At 46.8% G+C, this 14,802-nt stretch overlaps 1 protein-coding gene across 2 annotated transcripts in view; it reads left to right on the forward strand.

Annotated features, from left to right (window-relative positions):
• Positions 1–4,105: 4,105 nt before the first annotated feature.
• Lonrf1 (LON peptidase N-terminal domain and ring finger 1) overlaps positions 4,106–14,802 on the forward strand; it is a 33,319-nt gene continuing 22,622 nt past the window's right edge. For both annotated transcript variants that reach the window (XM_041673964.1, XM_041673965.1), the window contains exon 1: positions 4,106–4,899. In XM_041673964.1, coding sequence (XP_041529898.1) covers positions 4,215–4,899 — 685 coding nt within the window. In that variant the 5' untranslated portion in view covers positions 4,106–4,214. The remainder of the gene's footprint in view (positions 4,900–14,802) is intronic.

Here is a 14,802-nt window from a genome sequence, read left to right on the forward strand (position 1 = left end):
CCCCGGGGACTCATGGGTAGTAGTTCTTAGAATTTAACTAGCATATGAGGTTCATCACTGAGCTGATTTCTTTTGAAGAGCCCAACACACCCATTTGAATATAATGAAATAGAGTAGCGATTACTTGCTCAGTGCTCCCGGAGTCTTTGGAAGAGTTAGGGCAAGTACTCCTCACAGGGATAGCAAGCATTTTAGTTTGTGTGGTAAAGTGGTCCAGGACCACTTTCCGCCTGAGTGGTAAAACGGTCCTCAGACAGTTGCCTCCACGAGTCACCGGGTTTAGACGTGTGCGCAGGATCACCTCTATTTAACCTGCTCAGGTTGTCCTCATTAGGGCTTTTGCTTAGAACATCATCGCAGCGATCATATACTGTATTTTTAGCATCTTATATAAACTTCCTTACAAATGCCTGTTACATAACAGGCCCCCCTCCCCCCAGGCTTGTCTCCAGCCTCTCCCAAATTTATGGTGGGGCAAGCAGCTGTGTTGGGGTTAGGGGATCCCTGGCCAGTGGCTGCATAATGCTCATGTCCCCGAGGCTCATCCCACCTGCTCTGAGCAGAGCTGCGGGTGCAGCAATAACATACAGCTCTCAAAATACGGTCCCCTCCCTTCCAGCCATTTCCTTCTGTTCCGTTTGCATCAGGTGTCATCTGCTGTGTTCCTGAGCTTGGGAAACTCTCTTCCCCCTGCCGTTGCTTTCATATGAGCCTCTCCAGCAAGGCTCCAGGGGTAGAAGGCAACCCAGAGCCACTTTTAGTTTGTCCTCTGTGCAGATGGCAAATAGGAGGCCAGTGAAGCCCATGACCTCCCCCCACAACCCAGGGAACACAGTCAGCACTAAGGTGTCTGGATTCCCTTCCCTAGAGGACTTCGGTCAAGCCAGAGGTCTCTCAGTTCTGCTAACATATATAATGAATGAGACTTAGAAGAAGTTGGGCTTTGAATGGGTGCTTCACCTATAGAACCACTATGGGATATGGGCTGATTATATGAAACTTTATGGTTGAGTTTTCAGTGAATTAGCTAGATTCTAACTGCTAGAATGTCATTAACCTGAACCAGGAGATGGACTTGTGTGTGTGTGTGTGTGTGTGTGTGTGTGTGTGTGTGTGTATGAATGTATTTACATATGTAGTTAGGGTAGGTATGTATATATGATGCATTTATATGTGTGTAAAATTGAACCCAGGACTGCCTTAGTATATATTCTACCTTTGTGTTATAACCCCCCAGCCCATATTCTTTCAAGTTTAAACTCAACTGTCTTCCTTTTTTAACGACAATGTGAAAAACAAATGGTAAATTCATTGACTGAGCACACAGGAGGTTCAAATGCCCTTCTGCTGAATTGTGTGCAAGAAAACCATTGTGTCAATGTTATTCTTAACATTCTAACTATATCAGGAAAAGTCTTGGGGTGCGGCAGTGGGCAGGAGGGATAAGTATGGAATGACGGTGATAAGCATTTTCCAAATTAGGAAACAGATACGCTTTTCTTCTGACTCTCTTACATAACTGGTCTATTTTAGAAGACAACACTAAAAAAAAAAACTGAAATGAAATACAAATCTCCTGACTTTACTACTTCGTTAGCAAAGAATGAGAAAAGTCAGTAGTGCTCAAGGGAAGAAAGGAACGAGCTCTCGAAGCCCTCTGACGCCTCCTGCCCAGACGCTGGCTTGCAGGGCTCCTTCCTCCTTTCTCATCACAGCCTGCTGGATGAGTCAGAGACCAAAGGCTAGGTTTTAGAAAATGAATGAAGCCACTGATTTCTCTCTTCTTTGCATTTAAGAGGCAGTTGCCTCAAGGGGCATACCCCTTGTGGTGGTACAGAAAGACAGAAGAATGACCTGTTACAAAACCAGTGGTTACTGTGTTCAGGCTTCCTGATTCACCGGGAAGCCATGCTGCATACAAAGGCCACAGTGGAAGCACAGCCTCTTACATAAATAAGTTACATAAATGAGAGAGAACAGGTTATGTAAATGTATAAACCAGCAAACATGAATTATAACCATTCACAAATGCCACGGAGAACAGGATGTGGTTCCTCCTACGGTCCCCTCCCCCCAGCCTTATCACAATTGTGCCTCTTCATGTCATGCCAGCATCAGGTGTATCTGTCACATTCGTTAAGGACAGAGGGACTCATCTTATTTTCCGAAGCACCCATTTTCCTTCTGAGAGAAATCTCGTAACAAACCTGACTTAAACTGTATCTGGAAAGAAATACATGTTTATCAGTTTATCATACTTTGTCTAGTCATGAATGCACTAATGAAATGTTTGCTGGGGCACATTTTGAAAACTACCGGGGACAAGAATGAAGCCTAAAAGTGAATTGTGTGTGTGTGTGTGTGTTTGCTATACTGGTTAGATTTTTTAACTCTTAAGTGAATATCTAGGCATCTAACTAAAGTCATTGTTCTGCCTGGGCTGTGGTTCCATCCTAGGGGGCTTCCCTAGCAGGCAGGAGGTCCTGGGCTCCATTCCAGAGCTACACAGATAAGGTAAACACGATTGCTCTGCCTGTTGTAACTTAGATTTAAGGCTCTGCTCATGAATGATTCCCCTGTGCTCCCACCACAGATGATGAGGATGAGCTCCTTGCCTGACTGCAGCTTCCTTCTGAGCAATAGGAAAGTCTTTGCATTACAGAGAGAGCAGAAGCCTGAGACGTTCTTAACCCTTCTTTCCCTGCTTCTTTCTTCCTGTCCCTGCTATCGTTTCTGAAGACGGGGTTTGTTTATTGTGGAGTGGGAAGACACTTGGGGACCTTCATTACCGGTTCTGTGGAAACTAGCGGCTTTCATTAATTGTTAGCTAATTTCAGACAGCATGATCATCGACTTGCTTTATTTTGAAAATCGCAAGTAAAAATTGCGGAAGGGAGGCAACAGTTTATTAAACATTGTGTATGATACTGGCACAGCGAGAAGATCTTAAAATCTCTTTATAAATCTGACCGCGTGGGATTTTTGTACAAATGTTTCTCTTCCTGTTACCAAGTATCTGAAAGAGAACCAAAAGCCTCAAATCCCTTCCTACATTAACAATCCAGTACCCTGTAATCAAATCTATAAATATTTCCATTGAGAGTATTAAACTGGCCGCTGTCACATTTAAAGGAACTAACCCATTATATAGGAGCCAAACCATCTTCTGTCGACAAAGCTGCAGACTGCTTGCATTGTAGTGACCTGGTCTCTGTCATTGGGAAAGCATTTTTCCTCCGTTTTCTCATTAGAAAGAACATTAAGCCACTGTGAATTAGTGTGTATATGTAGGATTTGGAACGCACCTGAGGAACTTGGGGACTTTGACTCTCTAAGTGCATCTGTTGGTCTGTCTTACAGTTTAATGGGTTTATGCACTTTTTTATTGCACTTTTTAATGCACTTTTTAAATTTAAAGGTCGTACACCAAGTCCCGGGCTTCGTTTAGGACAGTTCACTTCTGTCGTTCGTATTCTTAAAGAACTTCCAACACAAGTCAGCACTAACCTAGCAACAGGAGAAACTCTGCATGCTGGGAGGAAGAGGCCTCAGGACGTGGAGTGTGTGTGTGTCTTAAGTTGTCCGATTTCAGATGTGAGTCTCAAAGTCATCACACCGTGCATTCGTTGTCCCTCTGCTCATTCTTGTCACCTTTAACCCCGAGCATCCAGAGTCACCTAAGGCTTCCTACTACCTCCTGGAGGGACCGAGGTCCCTACTCAGGTGCAGCAGGTTTGTGCCCACAGAACTGCGGGTGCGCAGACGCCCACCATATAGGCATGGGGACTGGCCGCGACTACAGGACGTGTCAACCGGGCAGGCCGCCCGGCAAACTACGGGCTTTGTTCAGTCACGAGCCTTGCCCTCCTTGTCAGAGAAGCCAATTAGGATCCCGCTGGGGATCATCTGATCTCTCGTCCCACTCCAGGAGGGGCTCAGAAAGGGCGGGACCGGTGGGCCCGCTCCCGGGAACTGGGCGGCCAGCCGCGCGTCGGGAGGCCGGGCTCGGCAGCCAAGGCCCGCCCCGCTCGGCCTCGTCAGGCCCAGCCCCGCATGCCCAAACCCCGCCCCCCCGGGGCTCCCCGGGCGCGCGCCGCCCCGCCATGTCCGCGCGCCACGCCCCCCTGCTCGCCGGCCGCGTGCGGAGCCGCGCGCCCCGGAGGTTCCCGGACCGTGGCGGCGGGCGGCGGTGGCGGAGCAGCCCTGCGCGGGCCATGTCTTCTCCGGCCGTGGCGAGGGCGTCCCCGGGCGGGAATCGGGAGGCGGCTGGAGGACCGCGGAGCCGGAACGGGCCGTGGGAAGTGGGCGGCGGCGGCGAGCGGCTGGAGCGCGCGGGCGCGGAGCCGGGACGCTGGGAGCTGCTGCTCCGCCGGGGCGAGCTGCTGGCGCTGGGCGGCCACCTGAAGGGAGCGCTGGAGGCGTTCGCGGCCGCGCTCCGCCGCGGGGCCCCGGCCAGGCCCGAGCGCCTCGGGTCGCTAGTGGACTGCTTGGTGTTCAGCTACCGGCTCCGCCACGGGCTGCGCTGGAGCGCGACTCCCGCGGCGGGCGCGGCCGGGCTGCTCAGCTGCCTGGGCTGCCGGGGCTTCCTGAGCGAGCCGGTGACCGTGCCGTGTGGCCACAGCTACTGCCGCCGTTGCCTGCGAAGGGAACTGCGTGCCCGCTGCCGCCTGTGCCGGGACCGCCTGCCGCCCGCCGCCGCCGCCGAGGGGACCCCGCGGCCGCCGCCCCTGGCCGCCGCCATCGCCGACTTCCGAACCAGCGTCGTGCTCAACCACCTGGCGGAGAAGTGGTTCCCGGGCCAGCGCGAACGCGCGCGGGCGGCCGGCCGCCTTGGGGAGCTGCTCCATCAAGGGCGCTACCGAGAGGCCCTGGCGGCCGCCTGCGACGCCCTGCGAGCAGGTGACGCGGGGCTGCGGTGCGGGGCCGTGCGAGCGGGGATCGCGGGTGTGGGAGGGGGCGGCGCCCCGGGGTGCTTCGGTCACGGTGGGGATCGCCTGGGAGCCGCAAGTGACGCGGCGCGGGGAGGGGCGCGGACGCGAGTTTCTTTCGTGCGCGCGCGCCGAGTGGGGACCCGGGCCGCGGAGCCTGGGCGCGGGGTGGACGGGTGGGTAGGGGCCGCGGGCTTCCCGCTGCGCGGTGTCCGGGAACCCCAGCCGGGGTGGGGCAGGCATCGCCCGGACGAGGCGGGGCTCAGGGGTACCGCGTTTACCTTGGTCTAACACTGAAGTCACTGGGGCAATTGGAAGCCGCGGGAGGGCAGAATTGCATAAGCTGGGTGGGGGGGCGTTGTGTAACGGGTGACGTTCGGTGGGCGTGGCAGGAGCTCGGCCCGGGCACCGGCACCCAGAGGCCCAGCGGAGGCCGGGCCCGGAGTTAGTGGCCGGCTACCCCTGAGGTGGTCAGTCAACTTTTACCTGAAAGCGTCTGCACGATCACTTGCTCCTGGAACTGCCGCCACCTGCCTATCTCAGATCCAGCTTCCATAGACTGTGGGTGTGCTCCCACGTACCCCTGGTGTTGGTGGAGAGGTAGCCTCCCATCAAAAGTTTGCCTTACTCACAAGTAGACCTGTGAAGGGAAGCTTTGTCGGTCTTTTGTTTATATTTTCGTCTCTAAGAAGCAGTAGCTTTGTCCTGTCTCCTGGTTAACGTTTTTCTTAAGATGGTTTTAGGCTGCGAAAAAGGGTCATGCAAACTTAGTAAAACCAAAAGTTCCCCTTTAAATATTTGAATTCGTTTATTCTCTACCGGACCGGGGTGGGAGGGGGGCGGTTGTGGAGACTTAACTCCTGGGTTTTTTACATCAGGGGACCTTATCTAGAAAAGCACACAGAGATAAACATCCAGAGACACCTTTGAGTGGGCACCCCTTGTGGGAGTCGTGTCAGTAAAGACATCTAGTAGCCCTTCCAAGGATGTTGTTAAACAGTTCCTAGACTCACAGCCTCCTGCATGAAAGACCGATCAGGCCTAAATGTTAACAGTGCCATCGTTGGTCACCTGCTGTTGGGCATGCTTTGTGTCTGTTGCCCGATAGGAGAAATTACTTATGGGAATAGTCACCAGGAAATCAGTGACACTGGAAATAGGAACTGATTTTAGGTTTTAGGTAAGTTATAAACCTTGTAACAGAAAGTATAATTTTGTGAGTCTTTTATTCCTATGGAGCAGGTGACAGTAGTTTCAGTCATACCCCTGGAGCTCAGAGCACAAATGGGGCACGGTTTCATTTTCTTCCAGTATCTTCATGAGGAGTAGGCGCTAATAAACTAGAATGATAAACCCAGAACAAAAGAAAGCTTTGGAAGCTACAGTCTGGTGGGGATGACTCTAGCCAGCTGGGTGAATAAAGCCGAATGGGAAAGCTGGCCTCACCTGGCCCAATCATCAGTAACAGGCTGTGGTCTGACCTTAATGAGGAGGCAGAACTAGGACAGGTGACTTGTCCAGTCATCTTGGTGGTGGGTCTGAGCCGCCTATACAAGCCACCACCCATCTCTTTAGTTCCTCTAAAAGAAATTTTAATGTATATTTCCAGTGACGGGTTTTTGTTATCTGTATGTAATTGAGAATGAAACTTGAAGCAATATTTGCCTCCAGCATCTGAGGTAGTTATTGATCTAAGTTAATTCAGGTCCTAATATGGGAGAATAGTAAGTACATTTCCTAAGTAGGGACTCACTTAACATCCTGTGCCCAGTATTGATTCTAGGGCTTAGACCAGGATGTTATCTTTAATAGAAAAAGCTGTGAAGGCCGAACTCTTGTTCCCAAATTTCACAGACTGCATGTAAGATTGCCCACAAGCTACGTAACCACACTTTTGCAGGACTAGAACTCAGGTCTCTTGCCTTTTGCTTTCTTAGCTTATTGGCTTATTAATTTTTTTCTTATTTGTAGCTTGTCAAAAATCAGTAATTCTACACCTGCATATGTATCTCAATAGTACTAAGGAGAATAGTAACTTGTATCTTTTGAATTCTTTGTGTGAGATAAAGGGAAAACAGACAAAATGTATTTTAGTTGGTAGATGGCAAATTTGTAGGTTTCATAATTTATGGGCATTAATAAGAGTGGGCGTATAGCTTGAGGTAGCTGCTTGCCTGGCATGTGGAATACATTGCTGTGCATTCCTGCCCTGCAAAGCAAACAGCACACCACAGTTTGTAAGCTACTAGCGTCGCAAATCTGCCCGGGCAGTTTGTCAGAGTTGACTTTTTTGGAGTTGGTGAGGTAGCTAGGTAAACATTTGAAGTGCATTTATAATTGTCCAACTGTAGTTATTAATGGTACTGTCAACATTGATAATAAAAAATCCCTTGCTGTAATTTTTCATGTTTCTTAAAATGACACAGATACTATTAGGGAAAAAAAAAATCCAGTCTGCAGTTGGCCCACACACTACCAAACTTCTCCCCGTCGACAGAAAAAGAAAGCTTGGAAACCCTTGCCAAAATCAGAAGTCCCATTGAGATTACATAAGGTTCTGTTGCATTGAAATATATTTAGATAACATTTAATCCATTGATCTTTTGGTATTAACTCTCAGATGTTTCATAACTTTCTTCTTAGTATTCAGGGAGCTTATGTAAAAGTCTTTCCTGCACTGAATCTTTATCCTCAAGTCTTTTGATCCCACTTGGAGCGCTGCTGCCTTTTATACTGGGTTTTTACACTGGCCTCCCCCTGTCCTGTGTTCCCCACTCTCCAAAAGAAAGTAACAGAGTAGTGTAATGACGATTTGAACTGGCTTTTAAAAAGGTGTGTGTGTGTGTGTGTGTGTGTATTTAGCTTGTTTAAGGAAAAGGGACTTTTTGAGCTTTTTGGTGTTGTCATCCATTTACCTTATTGCATGTGCACACATGGATGCTGTGGTGTGCCTGTGGAAGTCAGAGGACAACTGTGGGACTCGCCTCTCTTCTTCCGTGCTGAACCTGGGACTGGCTTGTCAGCAAAGCTTTTACAAGATGAGCTGTTTCACCTGCCCAGACTTCTGTCTTTAGTATTAATTATATAGTTCTTGACTGTCGGTAGCTTTATCTGTATAAGTGGGTCCTACAGAGAACTTTCTGAAGGAAGTTGAGGCCTCTAAAGCTAATGATGTTTTATGGCTCGCGACCAAGTTCTGCACGCTGGAAGCAGGCTACCTGACAGAGTCCCCATACAGCCTCTACGTGCTGTGTGACCTAGGTGTGTGGCCTGACCTCTCTGTGCTCTGGTTTCCTTGTCTAAAGCGTGAGCCGCTGTGAGAATTAACTGAGTGGAAACACGTGAGCTGCTTCAAAAAGTGCCGCAGACAGTAAATTCCCAGAAAACCATAGATAGTTTGACAACGTGAATGCTTTGTTATGCTTGGGTGAACTAGCTGAAACTGAAACCTAAGCCTGTGGTTTCAAGCTCAATTCCAGTTTCTATATACATTATTACCAAGGAAAGGTTAGATCCTGATTGTAGATTGTATGTGTCAGTTAGTAGCAGCTGCACTATCAGTTTGAGGGGAAGATACTACAGAGATTCAGTTATAAAAAGATTGGTCAAATCAAATACATTCCGAATATGTTTAAAGAGAATGTAAAGGGGTTTTGCAGTCTTGACAATTCAGCTAGTTTAAAATGTATTTATATCCTCACCGCACAAAGAACTTATCACGGTCAGATATGTGCATCTCATAACTCACAGAATATCTTCATTTCCATCATCTTAGCTGAACCCCACAAAATCCATGCCACTGGGAAGGCGAGCATCTAGCTAACGGGCTGGGGAACCAGAGCCCAAGTTTTAGATGACTTACAGTCAGGTAAGAACTGAACAGAAAGGAGGAATATTAACTCTTCCTGTTGTTCCTTCAACAAGTGTTGACTGAGCGTCTTTGATGTGTCAGCAACATATACTATATGTTTTAGGTTCTGCAAATAAGGTAAAGAACAAAATAAAGCCCCTGTCATTATTGTTTTTAATTGTAGCAAAGTAATATGTATTCAAAATATTCAAAAATTGAACTTATTAATTATTAAATTCTAATGAACTGATACTCCAGTAATTCAGTTAATGGAGGGCTTGAAAGGTCTTTACAGTGTAGTATCACTAAAAAGCCTGGTTATAGTAGCAGTCTTTTCGTTGAAGAAGATGGAAAACCCTGGTCCTATAAATATCTTTAAAGTGTTCTGTTTTAAATAGTACTCTCCATATTTTGCCTGTCTTTTATTCATGAAACAACGCAGAGTATACCAAAACGTTGTTGCCTTGGATTGAGAGTTATTTGTACTGTAACTTTTTGTCAAAATTGTTTCTATTTCATTTAAAATAGCATTATTTTAGAGATTGGTTATTTTTTAAATTGTCTATGTGTGTTTGTGCACGCACACAGAGGCATGTATCTGTTATATGCATCAGTGTGTACCAGTGCCTTCTGAAGAGATGTCGGAGGTTCTAGAACCGGAGCTACAGGCAATTATGAGCTGCCCGGTATGGGTGCTGGACTCGAACCTGGATCCTCTGCAAAAGCAGCAAAGTGCGCTTCTTAACTGCTGAGCCGTCTTTCCATCCTCCTCAAGTAACGTTTCAGATAACATTGTATGACCATATCCCATTTCTTTTATTGCGAGGTATTTTCAGAATTGGAATTGAGTTGTCGCCGATTAATTCCCTCAGAGCACTCGACTCTCGCAGGACAGCTGTAGGTCCAGTCTACATTACTGATCCCTAGAGACGTTTCTCATCTAGTCCAGGATTTACGTGGGTAAATGACAAGGTGGAACATCCTTTTCTAAACACTCATGGAGAGTTGATCCACTGCTTTTGTGACGTTCTGAAATTGTTGCAGTGTCGTTACTGCTTGAGTACTTGTGCACCAGCCCCATCTAGGCTATTTTTCTTTCCTTCATATGTTATTTTATTCAGATTTTGAGATATGATTTAAGTTTTGGGGATTTTGTTTTGTTTGAGACAAGCTTTCTCTGTGTAACAGTCCTGGCTGTCCTGAAACTCACATATATATATATATATATATATATATATATATATATACTATGCTGGCCTTGAACTCCCAGAGATCCTCCTGCCTCTGCCTCCTGAGTGCTGCCCCCACCATACCCTCCAGTGTAACTATTTGATAGAGAAGCACTTTCTAGGTGGGGAAACGCAGAATCCAAGAAATAAGCTGTCTGACGGCAATCTGACCCCTCATCTTGGGATCCACACTCAGTTGGGATCTTTCTCCTGTGACTACTCAAAGAGTGATAGAAAAGTTTATATTTTTTGTTAATCATTGGCTATTTTGATAGTTTGATATATCAATAAGAAAGAGAAATATTAAGGCCATCATTGAGGACATGTTGTGCATACATAGAATGTAGAAACTTAACGGTGGGTGTCCTGTATCATATACGGGTGTGTCTTTAGCCTGTTACGTTGTATTTTGTGTACATGCCTAAGTGGAATAGCCTACACAGCTAGGTGATATTTAAATTCTACTGGATCGCCATCAGAATGCAGATCTCTTTTTTATTGAAATATCCAATTTAATGTGGCATAAGATGTTGAGGGTAGGGCATTATCTTCCCATTATATGACTTCATGGATCTTTACCTCAAAATAAATATGATGGGTAAAACTGACTCAGAGTTTTATCTGACTGTGCCTAACACTTTGTTCTCCTTGAAAAATAATCTCAACACTTGTAGTAATAGGGGCGGCGGGGCTGTGTTCCCAGCACCCCGGCAGCCTGGCTAGCTTATGCTCCGAAATAACAACACACAAACTGTATTCATTTAAACACTGCTTGGCCCTTTAGCTCTAGCCCTTACAGGCTAATTCTCACATCCTGATCAACCCATCTCTAATAATCTGTGAGCACCGGTCTTACTGGGAAAGGTTCAGCATGTCTAACCTGGCAGCTTGCTTTATCGTGTGCGTCTGCCCGGGAGAGCGGAGCATGGCATCTCTCTAAGGCGTCTGCTCCCGAGAGGAGAGCTGTGGAGTCTGAGCTCACTTCCTTTTCCTCCCAGCGTTCTGTTCTGTTTACTCCTCCCACCTATCTTCTAACCAATGAGGGCCAAGCAGTTTCTTTTTATTTAACCAATGACCTTCCTCCATCAAACACTAGTTTAATCCACAGGTGAAAATGTATAGATAGGGACTGGCCAGTGGGCCCAGCTGTGATTTATTGGAAAATTTCAGAAATCTTAGGACAAAGTAGCATGCTTAGATTTTGAACTGTGTGTTTAATTAGAGTTTTAAAAATCATTGAAACCTTTTATAGACTATATACTTTGGAGGTAAATAGTTTGATCTATCTAGGGATAGATGTAACCAGTAAGTTTTCTCAAAATGCTAATAAAATGAATCACTGCTAAGCATATTTTCTGATTATCAGAATGTGCATAACCTTTCCAACTTGAATGCTTTCTATCAAGCACTCCGAAATGATACATTCACGAGAGATTTCTTTATAATAGATAATATATTTAAAATACTTATTCCATAATACAGCTAATCTGTACAATTCACCCATTCCAAGCCGTCTGAAATTGTTAAGAATAGTGGCACTTTCTATAAAACCCGCAGATGGGGCTGGGAAAATGAATCGATATGTACGGTGCTTGCTGCACAAGGATGGAGGCCTGAGTTCTGTGCCCGTCTCCCGTGGAGAAAGCTGAGCAGATTAGTTTAAACCTGTAGTCCCAAGGCTGGGGAGGAAGAAGGAAACTCCTTAGTTCTTGCTGACTAGCCAGTTTAGCTGATTTGGTAAACTCCAGGTTCAGTGAGAGATTGTTAAAACTCAAGACACGTGGATGGATGGGTTGGTGGGGGTGAGGGGTGGATGGATGGGTGTATGAGTGGAGGGTTGGTGGATGGGTGGTGGATGGGTGGGTGGGTGGTTGATGGGTGGTTGGCTAGATGGACGGATGATGGGTGGATGGATGGATGGACAGATTTCAGTATTGAGAGGTTATCGGTGTAATCAAACTGGAATCACAGTTTTCGTTTCTGTATGAAACTAGATGTGGGTTTTAAAATTTGTATAAAGAAACACGGCAGTTTGTAAAGCTATTCTTTATAGATTTTCAAAATAATTCAGACCAGTTTAGTCACGGGGGCTGAAATGGCTATTTAATAACATTGCTGGTTTTTGACACACACCCTGAGGTGGCAGGCACTCTCTGTCTTTACTAGTCTTTATATATGGTTTTCATCCTCATGACTCCTATCTTCATTGAAGAAACCTTCTCTGCCTCCGTATAGACTCATGCTTATTATAATACATGATTGGGTCACAGCTGACTGGGCTATATCCTAGGAAGGGTGAGAATTCTCCCTGGCCATGCTGCGACGGTGGTGTACCTGGCAGTGCGGTGATGGTGGTATATTTGGCACCATGGGGAATTTGAAGACTGATTAACCTGAAAACCATGTGACTGAGCTGGTGAGAATCCTGGCCGGTGCACAAGTGGATTCCCAAATTCATACCATGTGACTGCTTAGAACCCTTCATCCATTTCCTGGAGGAGAGAATAGCTGAGTTATGGGTGATGATGGAGACATGTGATCCTCAGCCCATCAGTGCTGCTGGAACAGCTGGAACAGGAGCTTGTCTGTCACTAGGTCACGAGTTTCCTGGTTGCCCAGAGTACCACCTGTCCCCACTGCCGCCTCCACCCTATCTTGATCTCCTTTCTTGGGATGAAGGTTGCAGCCAGTGCACCTCAGTTTTGTTTTTTGATGGTTATTTAGAGGTGATGTGGAGTGAAATGATTGTGTGTGTGTGTGTGTGTGTGTGTGTGTGTGTGTGTGTTTTGAGGTAGTTTCTTTCTGTGTCATGTAGGCTAACCTTGAACTCATTTAGTATAGGCTGACCTCAAGTTCCCCATTCTGCCTCAACCTCCCCACATGCTGCAGTTAATAACATGCACTGCCTTCCCCAGCTATTTCCTAATTTTCTTTATTTTTCAATTTCTCAGTATGCATTTTAGAACTTTTGCAGTATGGCAAAAAAAAAAAATCTTTAAGATGGGTTAAAGAAACAACTCTAAGATTCCTGCTAATGTTGTGGGTCCCTGAAGACAGACACAACGATGAGGAACCATGGCTAGAGAACTCCTTCAGCCCATGTCGTGCTTGGGCAGCTCGCCTAGTTTCTTTTTTTTTTTTTTTAATTATTTATTTATTTATTATGTATGCAGTGTTGTACCAGCGTGTATCCCTGCAGCCCAGAAGAGGGCACCAGATCTCCTTACGGATGGTTGTGAGCCACCATGTGGTTGCTGGGAATTGAACTCAGGACCTCTGGAAGAGCAACCAGTGCTCTTAACCTCTGAGCCATCTCTCCAGCCCCCCTCGCCTAGTTTCTTTAGCTGTGCACAGAGTTTAGCTGTCTGATCATGATAGTACCAACTGCAAGAGGAAATGAGAACTCGACCGAGGAGTTCAGATGGTTCGGGTCTTGGTGTTTCCCATAGGTCACAACGCACTGTCGGAGCTGGATCCACAGAGTAAAAGTGATGGAGAGGGCACTTATCTCCAGATGGAGCCGCTTTCAAATGCTGTGCGCATACAGTGAAGGACTGCAAACAGTGTAGCACGCCACGTCTTCCACGCGTCAGTCCTGTGCTAATTTCTCATTACTAGCAGCGTAGAGGTAAATGGCAAGAACGCTGGGTTGAGAATCTTGAGTCTGTCATTCCCAGCCTGGGCAAATGACATTTATTACAACTAGGGTCTTGTGCGTGCTGGAAAAAGTCCTACAGCACCAAGCTTTGTCCCTAGCCCTCTTCACTTTTTATTTTAACAGGCCTCAATAAGTTACCTAGGCAGGCCTTGAATTTGAGATGGTCGTGGTTCTGTTTCCCTAGTAGCTGATATTACAGGCCTAAGCCCCAGGTCCTGTCTCATAAAAGTGCATTTCAGTGGTGGTGCGATGTCTCGCTAGGTGCAGTGCAAGCCTGAGGGCTTGAGTTGGAATCTCTAGTAGAAGACTCAGGTAGGAATGGATGCAGCACCGTGTGTCTGTAATCCTAGCATTTCTATAGTGGGAACAAGAGAAGCCGTCTCTTTAGGAAAAAGCTGAGAACTTGATGTTTGAGCTTGTCCTCTGACCTTCACGTGGTGCTGTGATGTGTATACACCTGTTCTGATGCACACAATTTTCTTTTTAAGTTTTAAAAGCTCAGTCATAGGTAATGAAGTAAAGGATATTTGTCATTTGCCCCAGATGACAGCGAGCAGGGGCCAATCCTAATGGTATTCTATAGCAAGGCAGACTCCAGTGGGAAACATCCTGGGAGGAGGTTGGAGCTGAGTCATGTTGGATGGAAAAGTCATCCGAAGAAGAGGGCTCCGTAAGGGATAGAATGACGAGGAAGGAAGACTGAGCAAAGGGAGGAGTCAGGACAGAGAATGTCATCCACAGAGCAGTCCTCTCTAGTTGGAAATTGAAATGGGGGAGGGGTGATAAGAAGAAAGGCCGCAAGAGGCAGGGCCCTCGGCAACACCTGTGTCTTGTGGATGGTGAAGGCAGCGTGAAGCCAGTGGCAGGAGAACGCTGACTTTTGTAGTAACCCTGAAGAGAGTCTAGAAGCCTAACTTAGGTCTACGGGCAGAACTGGAAGAGAGAAGAGAGACTTGGCAACACGAGGATAGCTTTGATTTGGGGAGTCGGTATCAGCTGTATCACTAATAGAACAGTGAGAGTACTTCTTGATGGTGAGCAAGCTGATTTGAGGATAGCTATAGCAGGTGGACGGAAATACGATTGTGAAGTTAGGCTGGAAATTTAAGACTGGGGGCACAGACCCTAGAGGTAGAT

The sequence above is a fragment of the Microtus oregoni genome, unplaced genomic scaffold (assembly GCF_018167655.1).
Source record: "Microtus oregoni isolate MIOR12 unplaced genomic scaffold, Mior012 000024F_ref0000369, whole genome shotgun sequence".
Classification (NCBI taxonomy): domain Eukaryota; kingdom Metazoa; phylum Chordata; class Mammalia; order Rodentia; family Cricetidae; genus Microtus; species Microtus oregoni.